The sequence below is a fragment of the Dipodascopsis tothii genome (genome assembly GCF_038497935.1).
Source record: "Dipodascopsis tothii strain CBS 759.85 unplaced genomic scaffold V1510scaffold_14, whole genome shotgun sequence".
NCBI classification, from domain to species: Eukaryota; Fungi; Ascomycota; class Lipomycetes; order Lipomycetales; family Lipomycetaceae; genus Neoaidaea; species Neoaidaea tothii.
In genome coordinates, this window is record NW_027117998.1 from 313,120 (window position 1) to 336,286 (window position 23,167).

The 23,167-nt window shown below is 67.0% G+C and overlaps 14 protein-coding genes and 1 non-coding gene across 15 annotated transcripts; 8 read left to right on the forward strand and 7 right to left on the reverse strand.

Annotated features, from left to right (window-relative positions):
- Positions 1-25: 25 nt before the first annotated feature.
- V1510DRAFT_407134 (uncharacterized protein) lies at positions 26-1,716 on the reverse strand (the record flags this gene model as incomplete). The annotated part of the gene is made up of 2 exons (XM_066932401.1): positions 26-1,305; positions 1,347-1,716. 2 exons carry the CDS (start codon positions 1,714-1,716, stop codon positions 26-28), a joined length of 1,650 nt encoding a protein of 549 aa, XP_066789118.1.
- Positions 1,717-2,610: 894 nt separating this feature from the next.
- On the forward strand, positions 2,611-3,480 carry V1510DRAFT_416874 (nucleoside diphosphate kinase). Its single transcript, XM_066933845.1, has 2 exons — positions 2,611-2,731; positions 2,942-3,480. Exons 1-2 carry the CDS (start codon positions 2,699-2,701, stop codon positions 3,362-3,364), a joined length of 456 nt encoding a protein of 151 aa, XP_066789119.1. The 5' UTR covers positions 2,611-2,698; the 3' UTR covers positions 3,365-3,480.
- A 140-nt stretch (positions 3,481-3,620) lies between these two features.
- On the forward strand, positions 3,621-5,162 carry V1510DRAFT_416876 (tRNA-guanine(15) transglycosylase-like protein). The gene is made up of 2 exons (XM_066933846.1): positions 3,621-3,933; positions 3,970-5,162. Exons 1-2 carry the CDS (start codon positions 3,699-3,701, stop codon positions 5,139-5,141), a joined length of 1,407 nt encoding a protein of 468 aa, XP_066789120.1. The 5' UTR covers positions 3,621-3,698; the 3' UTR covers positions 5,142-5,162.
- Positions 5,094-6,040, reverse strand: V1510DRAFT_430204 (transcription factor subunit Med10 of mediator complex-domain-containing protein). The gene is made up of 2 exons (XM_066935350.1): positions 5,489-6,040; positions 5,094-5,456 (listed from the first exon to the last, which is right to left on the reverse strand). The coding sequence occupies exons 1-2, from the start codon at positions 5,668-5,670 to the stop codon at positions 5,159-5,161; spliced, it is 480 nt and encodes a 159-aa protein (XP_066789121.1). The 5' UTR covers positions 5,671-6,040; the 3' UTR covers positions 5,094-5,158.
- Positions 6,041-6,889: 849 nt separating this feature from the next.
- On the forward strand, positions 6,890-8,501 carry V1510DRAFT_416881 (S-adenosylmethionine decarboxylase). Its single transcript, XM_066933847.1, has one exon. It carries the CDS (start codon positions 7,133-7,135, stop codon positions 8,378-8,380), a length of 1,248 nt encoding a protein of 415 aa, XP_066789122.1. The 5' UTR covers positions 6,890-7,132; the 3' UTR covers positions 8,381-8,501.
- Positions 8,502-8,576: 75 nt separating this feature from the next.
- Positions 8,577-10,573, forward strand: V1510DRAFT_416882 (integral peroxisomal membrane peroxin-domain-containing protein). The gene has a single exon (XM_066933848.1). It carries the CDS (start codon positions 8,836-8,838, stop codon positions 10,288-10,290), a length of 1,455 nt encoding a protein of 484 aa, XP_066789123.1. The 5' UTR covers positions 8,577-8,835; the 3' UTR covers positions 10,291-10,573.
- Positions 10,574-11,058: 485 nt separating this feature from the next.
- On the reverse strand, positions 11,059-12,189 carry V1510DRAFT_365049 (uncharacterized protein; the record flags this gene model as incomplete). The annotated part of the gene is made up of 1 exon (XM_066931217.1): positions 11,059-12,189. One exon carries the CDS (start codon positions 12,187-12,189, stop codon positions 11,059-11,061), a length of 1,131 nt encoding a protein of 376 aa, XP_066789124.1.
- Positions 12,190-12,277: 88 nt separating this feature from the next.
- Positions 12,278-13,261, forward strand: V1510DRAFT_416885 (uncharacterized protein). The gene has a single exon (XM_066933849.1). It carries the CDS (start codon positions 12,458-12,460, stop codon positions 13,226-13,228), a length of 771 nt encoding a protein of 256 aa, XP_066789125.1. The 5' UTR covers positions 12,278-12,457; the 3' UTR covers positions 13,229-13,261.
- Positions 13,240-14,532, reverse strand: V1510DRAFT_126719 (uncharacterized protein). Its single transcript, XM_066930289.1, has one exon. It carries the CDS (start codon positions 14,493-14,495, stop codon positions 13,251-13,253), a length of 1,245 nt encoding a protein of 414 aa, XP_066789126.1. The 5' UTR covers positions 14,496-14,532; the 3' UTR covers positions 13,240-13,250.
- A 513-nt stretch (positions 14,533-15,045) lies between these two features.
- V1510DRAFT_416888 (uncharacterized protein) lies at positions 15,046-15,518 on the forward strand. The gene is made up of 5 exons (XM_066933850.1): positions 15,046-15,142; positions 15,179-15,184; positions 15,308-15,338; positions 15,371-15,376; positions 15,409-15,518. Exons 1-5 carry the CDS (start codon positions 15,082-15,084, stop codon positions 15,479-15,481), a joined length of 177 nt encoding a protein of 58 aa, XP_066789127.1. The 5' UTR covers positions 15,046-15,081; the 3' UTR covers positions 15,482-15,518.
- A 538-nt stretch (positions 15,519-16,056) lies between these two features.
- V1510DRAFT_416890 (uncharacterized protein) lies at positions 16,057-18,563 on the forward strand. The gene is made up of 2 exons (XM_066933851.1): positions 16,057-16,144; positions 16,418-18,563. Exon 2 carries the CDS (start codon positions 16,420-16,422, stop codon positions 18,223-18,225), a length of 1,806 nt encoding a protein of 601 aa, XP_066789128.1. The 5' UTR covers positions 16,057-16,144; positions 16,418-16,419; the 3' UTR covers positions 18,226-18,563.
- Positions 18,320-19,318, reverse strand: V1510DRAFT_344936 (uncharacterized protein; the record flags this gene model as incomplete). The annotated part of the gene is made up of 1 exon (XM_066930809.1): positions 18,320-19,318. A coding segment is annotated over one exon (999 nt), but the record flags the coding sequence as incomplete, so codon positions are not given.
- A 387-nt stretch (positions 19,319-19,705) lies between these two features.
- On the forward strand, positions 19,706-22,086 carry V1510DRAFT_430213 (uncharacterized protein; the record flags this gene model as incomplete). The annotated part of the gene is made up of 3 exons (XM_066935351.1): positions 19,706-19,727; positions 19,782-21,023; positions 21,054-22,086. 3 exons carry the CDS (start codon positions 19,706-19,708, stop codon positions 21,782-21,784), a joined length of 1,995 nt encoding a protein of 664 aa, XP_066789130.1. The 3' UTR covers positions 21,785-22,086.
- Positions 21,535-23,030, reverse strand: V1510DRAFT_126866 (IEC3 subunit of the Ino80 complex, chromatin re-modelling-domain-containing protein). Its single transcript, XM_066930290.1, has one exon. The coding sequence runs from the start codon at positions 22,619-22,621 to the stop codon at positions 21,836-21,838; it is 786 nt and encodes a 261-aa protein (XP_066789131.1). The 5' UTR covers positions 22,622-23,030; the 3' UTR covers positions 21,535-21,835.
- On the reverse strand, positions 22,875-22,955 carry V1510DRAFT_t131. Its single transcript has one exon. It is a non-coding gene; the product is annotated as a tRNA-Lys (tRNA).
- Positions 23,031-23,167: the final 137 nt, after the last annotated feature.

The window sequence follows — 23,167 nt, forward strand, 5'->3', positions numbered from 1 at the left end:
CCCGCGCGAGCCGATCAGACGATCTCTATGCTCCAAAAAACTGGCTCCAACGGTTGCTGGGCGGCTGGGACGCGGCCTGGTCGAGACGGGCACGGGCGGCAAGGTCGTTGCTGGCGTCGGTCTCGTAGTCGTAGTCGTCTTCCGTGTCGAAGTCGATGAGCGAGTTTGAGCCCGGCGCGTCGACCAGCTGGTTCTTGAACTGCTGGTACTGGTCGTACTTGGGCTTGACCGGCGACACGTCCGGGCTCGACTCGGCGCGGGGCGGGAAGACGGCCATGGACGACCGGCGGGTCTTCTTGACGGCGAGCTGGTCGTACGACTTGACCTGCTGGGAGCTGGCGGGGGCCAGCGACGTGGTACCGAGGAAGTCGACCAGGCCGGACTCGTAGTCGTCCGACTCAGTGGCGCTGTTACGTTTGTTAACATGGTCCTGGGCGGGGCGGATGGTGTGCATGGACGAGAAGGAGGAGGAGGAGGATGCGCTCTTGACTGCGTTTGGGGACGAGCCACTCACCACGTGCTGCTTGCTGTCGGGTCGGGCCGAGGCCGGCACGGCCTCGGCGGCGGGGTTGGGCCGGTAGAGCCCGGGCGAGCCCAGGGCGGACGGGATCAGGTCCTCGCCGATGGCGGCCTGCTTGATGTCTTCGTAGAATGTCCAAAACTGGTTGTTGAGTCCCTCGGCGATCTTCTTGCCCATGTGGATCACGTCATCGGGCTTGATCTGGTGCTGGCCAGACGCTTGCCGCCCGTAGCCGGGCTCCTCGTAGAACTCGTAATCAGAAGCCGCGCCCACGCCTCCGAGAACTGGGAAGCCCGTAGGCGTGCCATCGCCTTCTGACTCCGGCGTAGACTCGTGAGACTCGAACATAGACGCGGAGCGAATTCCAAAAGGACCAGCAGCCCGACCAGGCCGTGCGGGACTAGACACCGGGCTATAATCTGAGGAATCCCGGCGGTGGGCGCCAGCATTGCCAGCAAAACTCCCCGAGATATCACTCCCGTCAAAGCTGGCCCGGTTGCCGCGGGCCCGGCTGTTGACCAGGCTGTTGATCTTGGCCGTGGCCGTGGCCGCCAGATCGCTCGAGCGCGCGACGGGCTTGGGCGCCATCGACGTGCGCCGCGACCGGTCCTCCTGGACCGACCACTGCTTCTGCAGCAGCTTGAGCTCGGCCTGCGCGCGCGCGAGCTCGTCCTTGAGCTCGAGCACGCGCCGCTGCTTGGCCGCGAGCAGCGTCAGGAAGTCGGCTCCGCCCGCGTTCTCCGGCGCCGGCTGCGGCGGCTTGGGCGAGAGATACAGCTGCGGTGCTGCCGGCGTCAGCATCCTGCGCCCGATCCTGGCCACTTACCGACCGACGGCGACTCTTCCACCACCGGCTGGCTCGCCGGCATCGTCGGCGCCTTCGGGAACGCGATGCTCAGCCGGTTACGGCGCGCCCGCCGCTTATTCTGCTCCACCTCGGGCGACACAGCCGACGACGACACCGACGTGGTCTCGGACGGCGCCCCGCCGCCCGACCCAGAGTCTGTCGACTCAAAACTGCTGCCCGAGTTGGTATGGCTGTGCGACGGCAGGTCCGACGACCGCAGCGACCGCGACCGCGTCACGGTCGGATGCTCACCCGAGACCTTGTCGACCAGAGCAAGCTTGTAGATTTTGTTTCCGGGCGTCGCCCGGAAGCTCGTGCTCCGTGTCAAGCCGGACTGCGTCAAGTCCATGGCGGCAGACGGCAGAATACGCTGCGCGAGTCGTGGTCTGTCAAAACGGTTGCATGCGCCGGGGCGCGGACCCGTGTGAGTCGCTGGAAGCCGTGCGGGTGTGCTCGGTGCTGTCGGAGCGACCGGGCCGAGCGGTCCAGACCGGTTGCGTGTCTGCGGAGTCTGCTGCGGTCAGCATTCCACACGTCACGCGTAGCGCCGCGCATGTCCGTCCGGATCACGGCAACAGCACCACCCGTTGCCGGCGCGTGCGGCGGCCGGCGACGTCGCCGGCGTCGCCGCCGACCCCGCCGCGGTCTCCGCAACGGCGCCGACCCGCCCGTCGCCCGCCACTCACCTCTCTGGGCGTGTTCGCACCGCCGGTTTGCACTCTTTCCAGATCGCTGAGCGCTCACTGCAGCCGTCTGCGGTCTCTGGTCTCTGTCCACCGTCCAGCCGGTGTATTGTCGCGCTGTCTGGAGCCTGGTGAGAAACGAAATTTACGTGGTGAAAAACAAACGAGGGCGTTTACTTGGCTATGGTCTGCCGCCGGCGACGGCGCCTTACCGGAAAGACTGATATTGGTGCCTTAATGGCCGGTGCTATGTGCAGATACCGTAACCCACTTCCCCCATATAGCCTGGCGCGTCAAGGGACTCCCATTAAGACGCGCCGCCAGCTGGACTCAGCCAAGATGATTAATCACGTGACGTACATCTGTCAGCGCTAGCCCGCTTAGGCCCCCCTCCATATTTGTCCAAACCTTGCTCACGGCGACGGGTAGCCTGTTCCCAGATGAGCCGCACTCTCCGAGCTGCTGGGTAAACTCGGCAAATGGCGCTCGCCCTAACCGGCCGCGTAGGCGTGGGTGCTGAACAGGCTGCGGATGGCCGCACACAACGCGGCCTTCTAGGATTTTCCATCTAGCCACCCTATTTCTAGAAAAAATTCTCCCACGCAAATTTTTTTTGGCCCATCTACCAAACAAAGACCATCCATCAAAATGTCCTCCGAGCAGACCTTCATTGCCATCAAGGTGGGTAGCGAGCACGAGCGGTCCTGCAGGGAGGCGCGTGCGTCGTGACTGCGGTGTGATAGCGCGCAATTGGCGACGCCGTGGTGACGGCGCAAGCGGCCAAGCCGAGGCGTAGCGGTCGCCGCCCGCCTGCTAGACAGCGGCAGGCAGTCGGGGTCGCGGCGCACGGCGCTGACGCGGCTGGCGGAGTGACAATTGCTGACAACACAGCCCGACGGTGTCCAGCGTGGCCTGATCTCGCCGATCATCTCGCGCTTCGAGCAGAAGGGCTACAAGCTGGTCGGCATCAAGCTCACCCAGGCCTCTGAGGAGCTCCTGAAGACCCACTACGCCGACCTGGTTGCCAAGCCCTTCTTCCCCGGTCTCCTGAACTACATGCTCTCGGGCCCGATCTGCGCTATGGTCTGGGAGGGCAAGGACGTCGTCAAGACTGGCCGTGTCCTGCTCGGCGCCACCAACCCCCTGGCTGCCGGCCCCGGAACCATCCGTGGCGACTACGCCATTGACGTCGGCCGCAACGTCTGCCACGGCTCGGACTCGGTTGAGAACGCCAAGAAGGAGATCAGCCTCTGGTTCAAGAAGGACGAGGTTGTCTCGTACACCCCCACCGTCTTCAAGTGGATCTACGAGTAAACGCAACCCCTGGGTTGTCGCAAATTAGTTTTGCAAAAGTAATTTCCTTGGAATTGAGTTGCGCCTGTGCGCCTGAGTGTAGATTGACGAGCCTGCCTCATAACCCCTGTCACAGTTGTCGTCCGATCGGTGGCGATCGCCGTTGCGGGGGTGCTGTTTCAGCGTCTCGGGTGCCCTTGTCGGTTCCGTCGCGTGTGGTTTGCGAGGCTTAGCCAGTGCACGGCCATGTGGCTGGTGCGTGCGCGTGCACTTTCCGGGTCAAATTTTTGACGGCCGTCGCCATCGTCTGACGACGAACGCATTCTACCCCGCGCCCCTGACCGCGCCAGCACCCATGACCGTCGAAGCCCAGACCGAGGCCATGACCGTGTCGCCGTTTCGCATCCTGTCGCGCGCGCATGGCGTGCGCGCGGGCGTTTTTCGGCCCCCTGCTGCCTGTCCGATCCGCCCGATACACACGCCGGAGATGATCGTGCCGACGTCGCGGGGCACGATCCCACACCTGACACCGGACAACGTCAGTCGCAATGTGCCGAGTATTGCCGGCTTGCACGTTGGCATCGAAGACTGTAAGTCACAGAGTGGATGACCGGGCTGATATCTAGACATGGACAAGACTGCTATGGCTGCCCCCCTGGCGATCGAGGCCGGTCGTCCCGGCGGCCACTCGTTGCGCGAGTACATCTCGGTTCTGCCGCCGCAGGCTGCGCCGGGCGAACAGCTGCCGATCTTTGTGTCGCCGAGGCGAGCGAATCCGATTCCGTCGCCGCAGCCGAACGGCGACAAGGCGGTCTCGATCCAGACCTCGGCCGGGTTCCGGCCCGTCGACGTCGACGATTACCTGGCGTTTGTCGAGCGCACGACGCGCGACGACGGCGTCGTCATGCTGTCGCCCGTGGACATGCCCATGGTTCCAGGCCGCAAGCCGCGGATTGGAGGCAACCGCATCAAGAAGATGCTGCTGCGTAACTCACGGTGGTCAGCAGCAAGTACAGACCGCTCGGCGCTGGCCAGTGTGTTTGCGCCCATCATTCCGGGTCTGGCATGGGCCATGCAGAAGACATATGTGGACGAGCTCGTGGCCTACGCTGCGGCGGGCCGGCTGGCCGGACTGACGCTGTGGGATCTCGAGTCGAGACACATTCCCGAGAGCCCGATCAAGCTCTCGGCGGAGGAGGAGGAGTCGACGGCGAGCGGGGTTCATTGGGATCACTTGCCTGAGGCTCTAGCGGACGTTTTGCGGTTCAGCATGTCTGATCTTGAGGGCCCTCATCAGGCCTTGAACACTATCGCCGCCGGTTTCGATCTTATCGGCGGCGATTTCGTACTCAAAACTACGGACCGCGGTCTGGCGTTCACATTCACGCTGCCGACGACCGAGACGGCCGTGCCGGCTGAGCCCGCGCCGCTGGCGATCAATCTCTGGGACCGCGAGCTGTTCCAGTACGACACAAAACCTCTGGTCGAGGGCTGCCAGTGCTTTGCCTGCAAGAACCATCACCGCGCGTACATCACGCACCTGCTCGCAGTCAAGGAGATGGTGGCATGGACGCTGCTACAGATCCACAACCTGCATGTGGCCGGCCAGCTGCTGGCGGACGTACGCGAGGCGATCGCCGCCGGAGACTTTGCCGCGCGTCTGGCCCTATTCGAGGTCTCGTACGCGACGGACGCGAGTCTCAACGTCGAAAGCCCAGGGCCGCGCGTGCGTGGCTACCAGGTTCGGCTGGGTCGCGCCACCGAGCGTCTAAACCCTTCGCCGTTTCATAGTCTGTAGACAATTGCATTGGTTATCTAAGCTGTTGACGGAAACGACGGACCGGTATTGGCAATAACCGTGTCCACGTCGGCCGTCAGCTCCGGATAGTGTTCTTTGATCTGGTCGGCGAGCACGTCGCGGAAGTCGCGCATGACCTTGAGTTTGCCGTTGACAAACTGGTTCTGCTTGAGCAGGAGCTCGACAAACTCACGCGTGTAGACGTTGGGGTTGCGGCCGTCCTCTATGTACTGGATGATTTCGCGCGGCACCAGCACCTCCTCGTCCTGCGGTTCGGGCTTCTGGAGCGCAGCCAGCTGGGCCGTGAGAGAGTTCCTGGGGTCAGCGCTGATCACAGACGATCGTACACTCGCTCGACAACGGTGTCGCGGGACTCAGCGACGCCCTCATAGTCGTGAACCGTGATCGCAAGCTCGAGCAAGGATTCGATGATCGTGCGCAGTCTGTCCTCGCCGCGCTGAAGCGTTTCGAGCTGGCGCTGCTCCTTGGCGGCGTCGATCGTAGTCGTGGTCGCCGGGGGCTGCTCCATGGCGGAAGACGGAAAGCGCTGGGGAGACGTCGGGGAGAAGACGCCAGACGCCGCACGGCGTGCGGCGGCTACTGTTGGTTACCCGGTCAGATTACCCGGCTGAGGTTTGTTCCTGGGCGCACCGCACGCGCCTCGGCTGGGCGCGCACAGCTCGGCTCCGGCTAGCCGCCGCTGCGGGACTTCTGGAATATACAGCCAGAATGGGACGCAGCAAGTGCCCTAGGCAGCTGGCGAGGCGTGGGCATGTCCCCCCTCCGCAGAGCGGTGGCTGAGTCCGCGCAGCTGCGCAACTGGCTCCGGGCGGGCGGGAGGCGGTCGCGTGCCGGCCATCGGGTCGTTGCCGGCCCGGTGCGTCGGCTGCGCGTCTGCGGCTGCGCATCGCCACGGCTGAAGGGCAAGCCACTTCGTCTGGCAAGCCAGGCAAGCCACCGGCGCCCGGCGTTAGCGGCGGGCGGCCTTCTAAAAAGCCGCAGCCACAGACGCCGGCAGTCGATCAGGCGCAGCAGTCGCCGATCGTGTGCTTAACATGCGCGTACGTCGGCCGCATAGCGCGTCAGCGCGCATAGGCTGGAGACGCCGAAGGCGCCGCGCTAGCCTGTGGTCCAGTGGACCGGGCTGAGACACCCACGATGATGGTTCGCACACTGCAACGCGGCGATCGGCACGGCGGCTGACCCAGGGGGATGCACGGCGGCTGACGCCTGGGACCAGCGCGCCGGGCCATCAAGCGACGGCCAATGGCTGGAGCGAGCGCTGTGGCGCGTGCCGGATTACCCGGAGCCACGCGAGGCTTTGCTCGAGCGCCGCTTAGCGCGTTACCCGGCGCTAATGCGCGGCGTCGACGCACGATCCAAGCCTTACCCGGCCATAAAAGTTTTTGTCCTCGCGGCTTGCCGACTTTTTCGGTCAAATTTTTCTCGCCCGAGCAGCACCACCACTGTCGGAGAAGCACCGCGATCGCCGGAATACCTTGGATTGAGCAGATACAAGCAGGAGCACGACCTGTTGGATCCCGCACAATCCGCCAGCGACTTATTCATATCGTCTGTATGGACAAGGAGCGTTTGCTACGCTTTGGACGACCGGCGAAGTAAGTGCAAGAGAGCGGTGGCGGCGAGAACACTCGTGCGGGCACGCGTCGCGTGGCCGTCGGCAGCGGCCACGCCGGGGCATGGTCCGGCTGTGCGCCGCGCGCGCTGCGCGTGTGGACGGTCTTTGTCCGGCGGGGGCTGGCGCAAAGAGCGGATCGCAAGAAAGAACATCCAGGCGCCCGCAGGCGGCCGTATATAGTGCGCGAGCCGAGCTGACGACACAGACCGAGATAACACCTGCCAATAGGACAGAAACCAGCTACGCCGCGAATCACGGCATCACACTGCATCCAACTGAGTGGTGCAAATCAACATCCCAATAGTATCCCGAGCGCGATCCCAGCGGTCGTGCCACAGCAAGCAAGAACAAGATGGTGGTCAGCGTGCCCGAGGACACGACTGTGTACAGCATCAACCATGAGACGTCGATGAACCTGGACTCGACGAATGCGTTCGAGGGGCCCGAGAAGCTTCTCGAGGTCTGGTTCGCGCCGGACCGGTTCCACCTGCCGCCGACGATGCCGGTGAACGGACTGAAGAGCGTGTCGCGGCCACAGTGGGAGGAGATGCTCGATCTGGTGCACTGCAAGGTGCTGTCCGTGATTGACACGCCGGACATGGACGCGTACCTGCTGAGCGAGTCGAGCATGTTTGTGTTCCCGCACAAGATCATCCTCAAGACTTGCGGCACCACGACGCTGCTGCAGGGCCTGCCGCGGCTGCTTGAGATTGCCAAGGGCCAGGCCGGGTTCCCCGCGGACCGCGAGCCGTGGCGGGTGTTCTACTCGCGCAAGAACTTCATGTTCCCGGACAAGCAGCCGCCGCCGCACCGGTCGTGGACGGACGAGGTCAAGTGCCTGGACAGCCACTTCTCCAACGGCTCGGCGTACATGGTCGGCCGCATGAACAGCGAGCACCACTGGTACCTGTACTCGACGTCGCCGAACGAGGACAGCTACGCGTACCTGTCGCCGGACGAGTCCGAGTCCGAGACCGAGGCCGAAACGCAGGCCACGTTCGAGGACGAGACGCTCGAGGTGCTCATGACGGGCCTGTCCGAGGCCAAGGCCGCGCAGTTCTACACGGCCGGCGACGGCGACGCGGCCATGGCCGACGCCGACAAGGACGGCGACAAGGCCGAGGGCACGGACCCCGGCCACGCGCTGGGCGCAGTCGTGACCAAGGACTGCGGCCTCGGCGCGCTCTACCCGGAAACGCGCGTCGACGGCTTCTCGTTCTCGCCGTGCGGATACTCGGCCAACGGCGTCCACAAGAGCACGAAGAACTACTTCACCGTGCACGTCACGCCCGAGCCGTTCTGCTCGTACGCGTCGTTCGAGTCCAACATCCCGTCCGCCGTCGCCGGCATGACGTCGCTCGACGTGGTCAACTACGTCGTCAACATCTTCGAGCCGCGCAACTTCTCGGTCACCATGTTCGAGACCAAGGGCAAGAAGGACTCGTTCGTGCGCTCGTCGCTCTCCAAGGGCCTGCGTGGCTCGGTCAAGACGCTCGGCGGCCCGCGCGCGCTCGAGATCCCCGGCTACCGCCGGATCGACCGCATCGTCTACGACCTGGACGCCTACGACCTGGTCTTCTTGGCCTACGAGCAGGCCTAGCTCCCTGGCCGTCCCGGCCCTGCTGCATCCCGTACACGGCGCGACCGCGCGCTCTTTGTCTGTCTTTGTTCTTAGAAACTGGTTAGAATAGCTCGTGTCTGCAATATACTTTTACACGCTGCGCTCATTGTTGCCGCCCGTTGTCCGGCCACGCGCCGCCGCCGCCTGCGGCCGCCGTGCCCACGCGCCGCCGTCGGGCGTGACCGCCGCGGCGTGGCGGCGATCGCGGCGTTGTGTGGCGATCACGCCCGCCGGGCAACCCGGCCGCCGTGGTCCGACGACCTAGCCCAGCGCGAAAATTCAAGCGGAGACATCACGACCACTCACCCGCACGCCTTTTTTGCAACGGGCACCTGTGACGGCCGCCGGAGCGCACCTGGGACCTGTGACGGTCTTTCTGAGCAAGGCACCGCCTGGACGACAGTATATCGAGCACCCGCCACTTGCCGCGATGAATGGCCGCTTTTGAAACGCCTTGGATAACACAAATGACTACTCCGGCTTCGAGCAACTCGCAGACATCGGGGGCGGCCGGGGCAGCGAACCCGGCGGTGGCGTACGGGCCGGGCGTGTCGCAGCCGACGGCATCGGTGACCGCGCAGCCGACGTACGCGACGTTCGTGGCGCCCGAGTCGTCGCACATCAACCAGACGTCGCCGCTGCTGTCGTCGACGCCGCCGACGATCACGCGCGCGCTGAGCCTGGCGTACCCGTACATCTGGGCGGCCGACAAGGTGTTCGGGCTGCTGACGTGGACGTCGGGCGACCCGTGGGCGAGCTTTTTGCTCGTCGTGGGCTGGGCCGCCGTCGTGGTCCACTGGGAGGCCCTGGTCGAGTACATGGGCCACCTGCTGGCCGTGGGGGGCCTGGCGGCGTACGTGTACTACAAGGACCGGGCAGCGCGCGAGCAGGAGGAGCACCCGACGCTGGACGCGATCATTGCGGCGCTGACGACGCTGACGACGCGGGCCGACATGTTTTTTGCGCCGCTGACGAACCTGTCGCTGACGCACCACGACCTGACCCGGCTGCTGTTCACGACGATGTTCCTGTCGCCGGTGTACTTCGTGCTGGCGCGGTTCCTGGTCGGCGCGCGCGGCCTGCTGCTGCTGGCGGGGCTGTTTGTGCTGACGTACCACTCGCTGCCGGCGCGCGTGACGCGGACGATGCTGTGGCGGTCGCGCACCGTGCGCCTGCTGTCGTTCTACCTGACCGGCCTGGACTTTTCGCGCGGCGGGCGCGGGCCGCCGGCGCACCCGTCGCGGCCGACCGAGACGCCGGCGCCGGGCAAGGGCGACCAGACGCCGGGCACGGCGTTCCACACGGACGGCACCACGCTCCGCCGCGCGGCCGACGGCGAGTCCGTCCGGTTCACGTACGTCGTGTACGAGAACCAGCGCAAGTGGCTCGGCATCGGCTGGACCGCCAACCTGCTCGCGTACGAGCGCACCGCGTGGACCGACGAGTTCCTCAACGAGTGCGCCTCGACCGAGGACTTCACGCTGCCCGACGCCGAGGGCACCGGCATGGCCTGGAAGTGGGTGGACCCGGTCTGGCGCGTGGACACGTCCTCCGGCGCCGAGGACGGCTGGGTGTACTACGACAACACCTGGAAGAAGCCCAGCAGCGACGACGCCTTTGGCCGCTACACGCGCCGCCGCCGCTGGATCCGCAACGCCGAGCTCATCGAGAGCTCCGAGACCGGCACGCGGCCGGAGCGCGTCGAGCGCGTGGACCGCACGCCGACGCCGCCGGGCGGCCGCTTCTCGGCGCTCAAGCGCCGCAGCGTGGCTTCGGCCGCGTCTGCGTCGTCCGGCGACGGCGTGTCCGACTCGGACGACGAGCCCAGCTCGCCCTCGAGCGCGGGCGGCAGCTCGCCGCGCCGCAGCCCGGACGACGAGGTCGAATAGTCGGCCCGAACGGCCGGCCTGCCGGCCGGACGAGAGCGCCCACTTCCGCGGGACCTGCCTGACGGAAGCGCCAGCGACCGGTAGGTCGCTGGCTTGCCTTGGCCTTGTGGCCCTGTTGCGCCTACGGGCGCCTGTATGCTAGACATATGCGATCTTGATTATGACCCATGTAATCCAGTACTGAACAACGAATCTGCTGATATCATCGCTTACGCTTACGCACGCGCTTGCCGACCCGGGCTAGTGTGAGGCCCGAGCGCCGCTGCACCGAGCCGATGGCTGCGCTGTTGGCAGCAGCCGGCTGTGGGCGTGATTCGCGTGATTCGTGTGATGTCATCGGGTGTGAGTCAGGGTGGTGCTACTCTGGTGCGACGTTGCACAGACGAAACGGCCTTAAACGGCAACTTTCCTCCACGGGTTACCGCGATGCACCGGGTTACACAAGCCATGCACGCGTCCAGAAGATTCCAGAGCGTTGCATGACCGGAGCTCGGCTTTTAGACGATCCGACGGGCTGCCGGCGAGGGTGTCTGACAGCCCGCTCGGCTCTTCGTGCTGGACGCATGGTCGACCCCGTTGAGCCGTCTGGCGTGCGCCTGCCAGCGAACGTGCACAGGCCGGGACCGACGCCGCGCGCGTGGGCGCCCGCGCGACGCGGTAGACTGTGCACTACGCGAGGCTTGACGTTGCTGCCGCGAGTGTTCTCATGCCGCGTTCGTTCTTGTGTATGTGTATGCTATGTACAGCGAGCCGCACACCGTGCGGCGCTCACGCCTCGCGCACGCACCGCGCGCACGTGCACCAGAAGCCCCATCCCTGGTGCAGCTGGCGGCGCCGGGCCGCCACGTCCTGTCGCAGGTCGACGTACGTCGTCGTCAGCTCGTCGCCCGGCCGCAGCGCCTGCAGCGCCACAACGCGCACGCCCGCCGTCCGCGTCACAAACTTGACGTCCACGTTCGGCTCGCACGAGTGGTTCAGGTGCGACTGCAGCAGGTAGATGCTGCCGTCGAGGTTGTTGATGTTGATCATGCCGAGGCCCTCGAGGAACTCTTCGTACGTCGGCGGCGCGCCGAGCTTGGCAAAGAACTTGGCGACCACGCCGTGGCCCTCCTGCCACAGCATCTCGGCCTGCTCCTCTGCAAAGATGTTGGACGCCGCCTGCGGGTCCGCCCGCTGGCGCACGTCCTGGCCCACGCGGGCCAGGCCGGCCACGCCCTCGGCCACGCTGGCGCACGCGCCCGGGCCGCGGTAGCGCTGGTTGCCCGGGTCGTCGAACCGCGACGCAGCCAGCACGTACGCGTAGCCGTAGACGCCCTGCCACTGGTTGTCGACCGCGAACCGCTCGATCATGGTCCACTCCTCGCCGGCGCCCGAGTGGCGCGTCTTCTTGTGGAAGGCCGCGTTGCGCGTGCGGCAGCGGCTCGAGCACCAGCGGGCGGCACAGTACGTGCAGCTGGCGACGAGCGGGGTGCTGATCTGAAGCGGCTTGGCGCAGTGCGAGCACGCCTGGCCGGACGGGATCAGCGTCAGCAGCGCCAGCGGCGGCACCAGCACGAGCGCGGGCTCGGCCCAGAGCTCGGCGCCGGCGGCCGCGGCCGCGGCCGCCTCCAGGCCCTTGCCGCCGCGCGCGGCCGTGTCCACGACGCGCACGCTGGGCGGCAGCTGCAGCGACGGCACGGGCGCCGACCGCGTCTGCTCGACGTACAGCGTCGCCGCCACGTCCTGCGGCACGGCCGCGCCGGTGGCAGCCTTGGCCACGGCCTTGAGCCGGTTCAGCGACAGCGACCAGCCGGCGTGGTCGGCCTTGATCTGGGCGAGCACCTTGGCGATTCCAAGGCCAGGCTCGGCCGCGCGCACGGCCGCCACAGCGGCCACGATCTCGGCGTCGGACGGGTTCATTCGGTTGCGGTCGGCCGGATCGGTTGCGTTCGGGGCGCTCAATGGCCGTGCTCGCCGGCGAAATTTTTTTCGGCCGGCTACTGGCGCGAGCGGTCTCGGCCGAGTCACGTGCGCCACAAGTGTGGCGCGGTGCGACGGCTCCGCCACAAACCCCGCGCGTCTCCGCACCTGCGCTAACTCGTGCGCCAACAACGAGCCCGCGGCCCGGCCGCCAAAGAAAGGCATATAACGAACCCCGCGCGGAGCCAGCAATCCAGAATCCAGCAAGATGTCGTTGAGAGTGGTGGTGCCGATCAAGCGGGTGATCGACTTTGCGCTCAAGCCGCGGGTCAAGGGCGGCGCGGCCGCGATCGAGACGGCGGGCGTCAAGTTCTCGCTCAACCCGTTCTGCGAGATCGCGGTCGAGGAGGCCGTCCGGCTGCGCGAGAAGGGCGTCGCCAAGACAGTGACGACAGTGTCGGCCGGCAACGGCAAGGCCGCGGACGTTCTGCGCAATTCGTTGGCGATGGGCGCGGACCGCGCGGTGCACATTGAGACCGACACGGCGGACGCGACCAGCCTGGCGCTGGAGCCGCTGGCGGTGGCCAAGCTGCTCAAGGCGTTTGTGGACAAGGAGGGCGCGGACGTGGTCGTGCTGGGCAAGCAGGCCGTCGATGACGACTCGAACCAGGTCGGCCAGATGCTGGCGGGCCTGCTGGGCTGGTCGCAGGCCACGAACGCGAGCAAGGTCGAGGTCGACGGCAGCCGCGTGCTCGTCACGCGCGAGGTCGACGGCGGCGAGGAGACGCTGGCCGCGGCGCTGCCGCTCGTGGTGACCACCGACCTGCGGCTGAACACGCCGCGGTACGCGCGGCTGCAGGACATCATGAAGGCCAAGAAGAAGAAGATCGAGAAGACGAGCCCGGCTGAGCTCGGCGTCGACATCGCGCCGCGGCTCGAGACCGTGTCGCTGGCCGAGCCCGCCGCGCGCCAGGGCGGCGCGCGCGTGCCGGACGTGGCGGCCCTGGTCGCCAAGCTCAAGGCGGCCGGCGCCGTGTGATTGATAGTTAATATACATTGGCCTAATGCCCCAGACGGGCGCGCGCGACGTCGTCGGCGACCTCGGTGTAGTACAGCGCGGGCACGGCCGAGGTCTTGGAGTACAGCCGGTCGAGCTCGACCGTCTTGCGCTGCGCGGCGTGCTTGATCTCGAGCTCGCCTGGCTTGGTCCGGAACAGGTCCGACGAGATCGACGGCTTCGGCTTGGACTCGGGCTCGCGCGGCCGCCCGGCCTCGACGAGCTCGACCTTGCCGTCGTCGAAGACGACCTCCCAGCGCTTGTTCTGGCCGGCCTCGGACTCCTGGAACGCGGTCCAGACGGGCACTTTGTCGGCCGGGACGAAGAACGCGTCCAGGGGCTTGCGGCCCTTTTCCTGCTCGGGAAACGGCTTGCCTTGCACGCCGTCGCGGACGGCGGCGGCGGCGGCGGCCGTGGGCAGGACGACAAAGATGTGCGTGCGGATCGCGTCCGTCCAGAACGAGGCCAGCTCGCAGCCGGCAAGCTTGGCCAGGTGCGCTTTGAGCGAAAACAGACTCAGCGGTCGGGAGAACCCGCGAACGTAGAGCGCAGTCGTCGGCACGGCCGGATCGAACGCGTCTGCGGCCGGGCGGCCGGGCGACGGCTGCCTGGGGCTGCCGGCCGTCGGGCTGGGCGCCTTCGGACTGGGCGCCTTGATCGGGCTCGGCGCCTTGATCGGGCTCGGAGCTTTGGTCGGACTCGGCGCTTTGATCGGGCTCGGCGCTTTGACCGGGCTCGGCGCTTTGACCGGGCTCGGCGCCTTGACAGGACTCGGCGCTTTCACTTGCGCCGGTGGGCTTGGAACCTTGACCGGGCTCGGAGCTTTGGCCGGGCTCGGCGCCTTAGCCGGCGCCGTCGGCGCGTCCGTCTTCGGTCGCTTGGCCTCCGCCGGCTCTGCCGGCGCCTCCAGCTTGCGTTTACTCGGCGAGTCGTCGATCAGCGCGCCCAGGTCCATCTTGTGCGCGTTTGACGCGCCCGACGCGTCGGCCGGCGCCGGCGCCGGCATCACGGGCGCGACCGGCGCGACCGCAGGCGTCGAGATCGGCGCGGCCGCCGGTGCGTCCGCGGCCGGCACGGACGACGGCGCCGGCGCCGCCGTCTCTGCCGGCGCAGCGGCGCCATCTTGGCCGGCCTGGTCCAAATGCGCCTGCAGACGCTCGGCCAGATCTTTCTTCAGGCCGGCCGTGGACAGCCCCACTTTTTTGAGCTCATCCTTCAGCTCTGTCACCTTCAGCTTGGACACGTTCATGGTGCACTATTGTCAGCCTGCCCAGCGCGCGCAGTACCTGGTGTGTAGATCAGTCTGGGGAAGAACGTAGCCGGGACACGGGCGTGTTTGTCACGCGCACGTGACGTCACGTGCCGTGCTGTGACGCCGCGCGCCGTGGCAGGGTCCGAGCCGCCTGCTGAGCCGCATAGCCCGCTGAGCCGCACGGCCTGTCGAGCCGCATGTTGTGCGGCTCACTCAGCCCACGGCGCGCCGCTCCAGGGCGTGGGAGACTCAAGGCTCGCCGCTGGCCGCGCAAAGCTCCGCCGCGGCGAGCCGGCCTCCCGCCCCGAGGTGCGAACGCGACGGCAGGCACGGCTGCAGGGGGCTGGCGCCAATCGCACGCGTGCAACGCGCCGCACATCGTGCGGCGCTGCGTTCTGCTAAGCGCGCCGCGCGATTGGACGAGAGGCGGCGCCACAAGGGTCACGCCAGGCGGAACGGTGGCCGCGGGTGTCACCCCCAACACATTCGGCCATCGCGCGGCCCGCCGCCGGCGTCTTTTCGCAATTTTCTTCACCGACCGACTTTTCATCTATCCATCCATAGACTCAATCAATCCGTCAAAATGGCTATTGCTCCTATCACTGGAATGTTCAAGCGCCGGGCGATCGTCGACGTGTCGACTGGTAAGTTCGTTTGCCCGCAGCAGCACTGACAGGCAGCCGTCGGTAGGTAGAAGTCGCAGTCGGCGGGCCCGGGTTCGATCGCACGGCGGTCAACACCAGCGTTCGGCTTCGTTGCGCCGTGGGGGCCCCGGCCCCGGACTCCGAGTGTGGTGTACTGACAGGCAGTCCTCGGTCTCGCCACTGGCTCCGCGTACTGGTAAGTCGTTGCAGCGTTCGTTCTAACAACAGGCACCTGTAAGTGATCATTGCGGCCCGTCTAATCCCAGGTACGTGACCCCCAAGATCGACCACCGCAAGGAGTACCTGGCCAAGGTCAAGGAGGAGCGCAAGCAGCGTTAAGCAGACTTGTATCTAGCAAATGCATTATTTGTATGTACGAGCGCTCGGCGAGACTTGCCGGTCGTTTGGCGGCAGCCGCGGTCAGACCGGACTCGGACCAGACTTGGACCCGACCTGGACCCGACTCGGACCTGTCTTGGACCCGGCTTGGACCCGACCTGGACCGGATCCGGACCCGGCGCGGACCTGGGCCGGACTCAAGGCGGACGTGGACCCAGCACAGTCAGAGCGCGCAGGCACTGCGGCCGCGCGGCTTTCCTGGGGCACACTGCCGTCGAGCCTGTCTTTGCGACCTCAGCTTGGCGCCGGCTTCCCATCCCGCCGCCCTCAGCGTCTCCGCGCCTGCGTCCATCTCCGCACTGCCCGCGTCCCTACGTAGTTGCCGCTCGTCCGGTGTAGAACTCCATCGATCCGCGGCAACCTGGCTAGCAATTCGGCGTCCACCAGACCGTCCGGATGCCGCCAGGTCCGGCGAAATGTCAGCCAGGCTGCCCGGCCAGCCGGCGGCCAGCCGTCGCCGCCGTAAACGTTGCTGCGCGCGTGAGGAAAACCGGTCCACAAGATTTTTTGATTAGTTTGTTCTTCAAATTTCTACAAAATATCGGCAAAAAAAGTAGAAAATTTGCTCGACACAGGCATCACGCACTGAGAGAGCATAATCAGGTGAGTCCAGGATACGAGCGGACGGCCGGGCGGCCACAGCCGGCGACGCGCCGGCCGCGTACGGATGGCGGGCGTGGCCTACCGGCCACGGCAGCGATCAGCGGCGTACCCCGCCAGGCCGTGGGCGGCCGGCAATGAGCCGCAGCGGCCGTCGCGGGCGGAATGGGCGCGGCGCCGGTGCCGGCAGCCGCCGGCGGCTCGTCCGCGGCGGCCGCGCGCGGATCGCAGCCAGGCCGGGCCGCGCCGGCGCAGCCGAGCAGCGCTGACGAGCAGAAATGGCACCCACTCCTCAAATCTCAGCCGTGACGCCGCCGTCGTCGCTCTGGCAGCGGTTCTCGTCGTTCGTGGCCGACAAAAAGACGCTGGTGTACTCTGCGTCGGCCGCGGCGATCGTGATCGTGACGGGCGCGGGCATCTACTACGTCAAGTACCAGGACAAGCCCGCGTCGCCCCCGGCGGGCAAGCGCAAGCTGACCAAGACGGAGAAGCGCAAGCTCAAGAAGGAGCGGGACCGCGAGGCGGCCAAGGAGAAGAAGGCCGCGGAGGAGAAGCAGGAGGCGGCGCCGGCCAAGGCGGGCGTGCCGGAGGTCGACCTCGACACGCTGGCGACGCTGACGGACAAGCAGCGCGAGGAGTACTCGGCGCAGTTCAAGTCGGCGGGCAACGACGCGTTCAACAGCAAGTCGTACGAGGCGGCGATCGACCTGTACACGAAGGCGATTGAGTGCAAGCCGAACGCGGTGTACTTCTCGAACCGGGCGGCGTGCTACAACGCGGTCGGCAACTGGGAGAAGGTGGTGGAGGACACGACGTCGGCGCTCGCGCTGGAGCCCGAGTACCTGAAGGCGCTGACGCGGCGGGCGAACGCGTACGAGAAGCTCGAGGACTTCTCGGAGTCGGTGCTGGACTTCACGGCGGCGTGCATCCTGAGCGAGTTCTCGAACAGCCAATTGAGCACGGCGGTGGAGCGGGTGCTCAAGAAGTCGGCCGAGCGGTCGGCCAAGGACCTGGTGCAGACGCGGGAGCGCAAGCTGCCGTCGGTGACGTTCGTGACGGCGTACCTGGACTCGTTCCGCAAGCGCGCGATCGCGCCGGAGCTGGCGGCGGCCGCGGAGGGCACGGGCAACTTCTACCTCAAGCAGGGCCTCGAGGCGCTCGAGGCGCACGACATGGAGGGCTACAACGTGGCGCTGGCCGCGTTCGACAAGGCCGTCGAGCTCAAGGCGGACGACCTGGCGCTGGCGTACGAGATGCGGGCCACGTTCCGGTTCCTGGTCGCGGACAACGAGGGCGCGATGACGGACCTGCTGGCGTCGCTCGAGCTCAAGCCCAGCGTGCAGGCGTACGTCAAGCGCGCGTCGCTGCACATGGAGCTCGGCAACCCGGTCGCGGCCACGAACGACTTTGACGAGGCGCTCAAGCTCGACGCGGACTCGCCCGACGTGTACTACCACCGCGGCCAGGTCCGGTTCATCCTGTCGGACTTCGCCAAGGCCGCCGAGGACTACCAGAAGTCGATCAAGCTCGACCAGGAGTTCGCGTCGTCGCACATCCAGCTGGCCGTGGCCCAGTACAAGCTCGGCCAGGTCGCGACGTCGATGGCCACGTTCCGCCGCTGCGTCAAGGCGTTCCCCACGTCGTCGGACGTGTTCAACTACTACGGCGAGCTCCTGCTCGACCAGCAGAAGTTTGACGACGCGCTCGAGAAGTTCAACACGGCGATCGACATCGAGCTCGCCAAGACGTCCGGCCACAACGTGCTGCCGCTCATCAACAAGGCCCAGGTCCTGTTCCAGACCAAGAAGGACGTCGAGGAGGCCGAGAAGCTGACGCAGCGCGCGCTCGAGCTCGACCCGCAGTGCGACATCGCCGTGGCCACCCTGGCCCAGCTCCAGCTCCAGCAGGGCCGCGTCAAGGAGGCCGTGTACTACTTCGACAAGCAGATCGACATGGCCCGGACAGAGCAGGAGCTCATCCAGGCGCTGTGCTACGCCGAGGCCGTGCGCACCCAGCTCAAGCTGCAGGAGAAGTACCCGCAGTTTGCCGAGAAGCTCTACAACATGGGCAAGATGGCCGCGTGAGACAGTAAATATGCAATAAAAGTTCACCTGCCGGCCCGTGTCTTTTGTCGGTTTTTGTATGTACAACCCCAGCAATACAGTGTGCTAGACCCGACTAGTCGTCGAACGTGATCTTCTTGCCGGTGGAGGGCACGATGGCCGCCGTGGCGCGCTGCGCGTTGGCGAGGGCGAGCCCGGACGGCATGTTCTTGCGCGCGGCGCGGTCGGCCTTGGACTTCTTGCCGGGCGCGGCGGCCGCGGCGGCCGCGGCGTCGGCCGCGCCCCGCGCCGGCCGCTCCGGCCGCTCCGGCCGCTCGTTCTCGTCCCGCGGCTTCTTGTGCCGGTTCGACCGGTCCTGGCCGAACTCGACCTTGATGTCCTTGCGGCCGAGCATCTTGATGCTCGTGCCGATCCGCTTCAGCGCGAACTCGGCGTCCTCCTTGGTCTTGTAGTCGATGAACGCGAAGCCCTTGCACTTGCCCGTGTCCTGGAACGTGGCCATGCGCACCAGCGCCGGCTCGATCTTGGCCATCGACGGCGCGTCGTCGTCGCCCTTCTTGAGCTTCACCGGCACCGTGAACCGCGTCTGCAGGTTGTCCTGCGTGGTCTCGAACGGCAGGTTGCCCACGAACAGGATCCGCGTCGCCGGGTTCTTGTCCGAGCCGGGGCCCTGCGTGGGCTTCTCGGCGCGGCCCTCGAAGTTCTGCGCGCTCTTGATGAGCACGCGCCGGCCGTTGAACGGCGTCTCCGAGAGCGCGATGGCCGCGGCCATGGCGGCCTCGGTCGTGAAGTCCACGTACGCGAACCCGCGGTTCTGCTTGCCGGTCTGCGGCATGTTGACCCGGCAGATGTCGGCGTCGTTGATCTTGACGGCCGCGTCGGCCGTGCGCTTGACGAAGAACTCGCGCAGGTCCGTGCGCTTGGTGTCGAACGTCAGGTTGCCGATCCAGATCCCGTGCGGCGAGCGCTTGCCGTCCTCGAGCGCGGCGGCGACGGACGCCTGCACCACCGGCTTGGCCTTGTTTTTCTTCTCCAGCCGCTTCTGCTTCTTGGACGCGGGCTCGGGCTGGCTGAGGTCGATCTCGATCTCGTCAAAGTCGTGGCCGCGCTTGCGGGCGGCCTCGGCGGCGGGCGAGGCGCTGGCGCGGGCCGGCGGGCTGGCGCCGGCGGGCTCGGCGGGCTCGGCGGGCTCGGCGGCCGCGGCTTGATCCGCCGCGGCGCCGCCTGCCGCGCTCGCCTTGGCCTTCTTGGCCTTCTTGTCCTTCTTGTCCTTGCGCTCCTTGCGCTCTGTGGGCGCCTGGGCCGCAGCCGCGCGCTCTGCCGTGGCGGTCATGTTGTCGCCGGATTTGCAGAAATTTTTCGCTTGGGAGAGCGTAGGCGCCGGCCTTAGTCAGCAGTAGGGATTGATGATGTAAGCGCACGGGCCTGCTGAGTAAGATCGCGGCCGGATCGGCCGTCCCACGCCCACGGCATCCGGCCCGCCGTCGCAACGCAGCACACGATGGGAACGCTCAAGCGGCCAGGTACGTCCTCCGCCCCGCCGGCGGCCCCTCCCCCGCCCGTGCGCTGACCGCCAGTGTCGCCAATCCCCGAGTACCCCCGGCTGCGGACGCGCAAAGCGTGCCAGATCTGCCGGCGCCGCAAGGTCAAGTGCGATGGCGCCACGCCCAGCTGCGGCCAGTGCAGCATCCGCGGCGCGCTCTGCTTCTACCGCGACGAGCGCGGCAACGACAGCCCCGCGTTCGCGGCCACGCCCGAGCCCACGTCGCCCGCCGGCGCCGGCGCCGACGCCGCGCCCGCGGCCGAGGCGCCGCTGCAGTCGGTCCTCCTCGGCGGCGTCCGCGCGACCAACCCCGGGACCGAGAACTACATCTACTACGGCCCGTCGTCGACGTTCTCGTTCATCCACCACATCCACCACATCCAGCGCGAGATGGACTCGCCGCGCGCCATGCCGCAGAGCTTCCGCGAGCTGTTCTACACCGAGGCGCCGGAGCGGCTGCTCGGGTTCCACGGGCGCCAGGCGCACGTGCCGCCGCCGTCGTTCATGGCGCCGGCCCTGCTGGACGAGTTCCTGGACAACTACTTCGCCACGATCGGCCACATCCTGCCCGTGTGCACGCGGCCGTGGGCCGAGGCCGTCCTCCGCCGGCTGTACGACCCCCGCGCGGCCGCGATCGAGACCAGCGAGGTCGCCACGGCCGTGGTCGTGCTCGCCACGGGCGCCATCATGGGCGCGGACGACAGCTGGGGCGACTCGCTGTACGCGCGCGCGCAGCAGATCCTGGCCGCCAGCGACGCGGAGATCTCGCTGCAGCGCGTCAAGGCGCTGCTGCTGATCGCGCACTACCAGGCCATGCGCAACAACCTGAACGCGGCGTACCTGCTGTGCGGCCAGGCCGTGCGGCTCGCCTACGCCGGCGGCCTCCACCGCGAGTTCCTGTCGCTGTCGTGCGAGCCCACGCCGCAGACCGTCGACCGCCAGCGCACGCTGTGGTCGCTCTTCGGCTTCGAGATGCTGCTGTGCGTCTTCACGGGCCGGCCGTCGGGCTTCACGCCGCGCGAGATCGACACGCCGCTGCCGGCGGACGACTTTATGCGCAGCATCGCCCAGCTGTCGATGATCGGCCACCGCGCGGCCTCGCTGATCTACGGCATCGAGCGCAAGCAGCTGCGGGCGGTCTGGGTGGACGCGTCGCACATCGAGACCGAGTCGCAGGACTTTCTGCGCGCGCTGCCGCGGGCGCTGGCGTTCCACGAGCTGGTCCGGCCCGGCTCGGAGACCAAGGTCGAGCCGACCGCGTTCGCGCTCGGCTGCCGTAAGTGCCGCGCTGGCTGCGCTGACCCAGACTTCTACCTGTTCCGGATTCTCATCTACCGGCCGTACCTGCTGATCGACTACCTCAAGCGCAAGCAGGCCGCGGACCAGAACGAGCCGTACGAGCCGCGGAGCATCCTGGCCGAGGCCTGCCGACGCGCGGTGGAGGCCGGCTGCCACATGCTGCAGCTGCTGGTGCGCGCGTACTCGGACAACCGGCTGTACGCGGGCATGCGGTTCAACACGGTGTTTCTGCAGAGCGCGAGCTCGATCCTGCTGTTTGACCTGCTGCGCGACATGGGGAACGTGGCGCAGGCGACGCAGAGCTTTGAGCTGCTGTCGCTGGCGCTGGACTGCTTCCGGATGACGGTGGGCGACGGCGAGAAGCCGTCGGGGCTGGCCATGCTGGAGCAGGTGCACGAGCGCGCGCACGAGCTGTACTTGCAGGCGCGGGCGCCGACGGCGGCGGCGGCGGCGACGGCGGCAGCGGCAGAGCCAGACAGCGCAGACAGCGCGGCCGCCGTGCCGGCCGCGCCGGCCCAGCTGGCGACGCCCGACTTTGTCCCCCCGCCGGCCGCCGGCCCCCAGAAATTCCCCGTTTTCTACTCGAACCTCAGCTACGCCTCGTTCGAAGACAAGGCTGGCGCCGGCGCCGACGCCGCCGACGCCGCCGACGAGGACTTCTCGCTCCTCGACGGCTGGGACGACGGCTTCGAGTGGTTCAAGGCGGGGTTCATGATGCCCACCGACGGCGGTAGCTAGTGTACGTTATTATCCAAGTGTTGTCGTTATATTTTACAGTACTCTACACGGCTACTTCTTCAGCCGCTTGTCGCCGTCGTCGTGGTCCGCGGCGTTCTTGCGCTTGCGCGCGGTCGGCGTCGCCGCCGGCGACGCGCCGTTGAGCTTCTTTTTCTTGGTCGCCGGCCGGTCGACGGCCACGGCCTTTTTCTGGTCCTCGAGCTCCTGCAGGAACACGTTCGGCTGGTGGCGGCGCAGCCAGGCCAGCACGCCCATGGGGTTGCGCTCGGGCGGCTGGTCGCGGCGGTCGTCGACCGCGGGCAGCGCGCCGGTGGCCGCGTCCTCGGCGTCAAAGTCCAGAAAAAAGTCCTGCTCGTCCTCGCGCAGGTACGGCGGGGTGGCGCCCCGGCGGTACTGGAAGCGGTCGATGCCGGCGTGCACGGCCGACTCGTAGTCGGCCTGGTCGCGCTGGACGAGCGTCAGGCCGGGCGGCGGCCGGGGTTCGCCGACGGCGGTGGGCGTCGGCGGCGCGCCCTCGTCGTCCGGGGCCAGGTACGCCACGGCGAGCGACGGATCCAGGTGGCCGGACGCCGTGACGTCGTAGAGCATGTCCAGCAGCCGGCTGTTTTCCTCCGCCAGCCGGCGGATCGCGCGCCGCGCGAGCTGGTCGCGCCGAAAGAGCTCGTCCGACTCCTTCATGACCTTGTCGAACCGCACCATCATCTTGCGGTACTTCTTGCGGAAGCTCTTGTACGGCACCCGGGCGCCCTTGGCTGCCTCGCCGTCCTCCCGGCCGCCCGCGGCCGGTCCGGCGGCGCTGTAGAAGCTGTCGATGGGCCTGTCTGCCATCGGTTCCATTGGTCCCTTGTTGCGATCTATCTCATGAATTCTTTCTTGGTCTCAGCGCCCGGTGGCGGGCGTCAGCAAAAAGGCCTGCAATTGACGGGGGGGTGGGAGAATCTGTCTAGCCCGATCGTTCCGGCGGCAGCATTAATATATCGACGACAGCATTTTTGAACTGTGAAGTCACTTTGGGTGACAGTTGGAGGTTGGTCAGCCTGATTTGTGCCGACTAAATCTCGGCGGAGGCTCCCAATCCGAGAAAAAAAAAAGCCTCACGGGGGGCTCGAACCCCCAACCTTGAGATATCTTGCATAAGAGTCTCACGCTCTACCGATTGAGCTAGCAAGGCTCACGTTGGAAGGTAGGTGGCCGATGGTGTGATAAGGCGGTGCCAGGGCCGGCGCGTGGCTGCCCTGCAGACGAGACGCTGTGCTTGCGCGCCGCACAGCGTGCGGCTCGTTCATATAGCCGCAGCCTGCCCGCAGGGCACCACCCTCGACGGAGTCGCCGCCGGAGGCTCGTGCACTGCTGCGCCTCTGGTAGTGATGCTTCTGCGCCTTC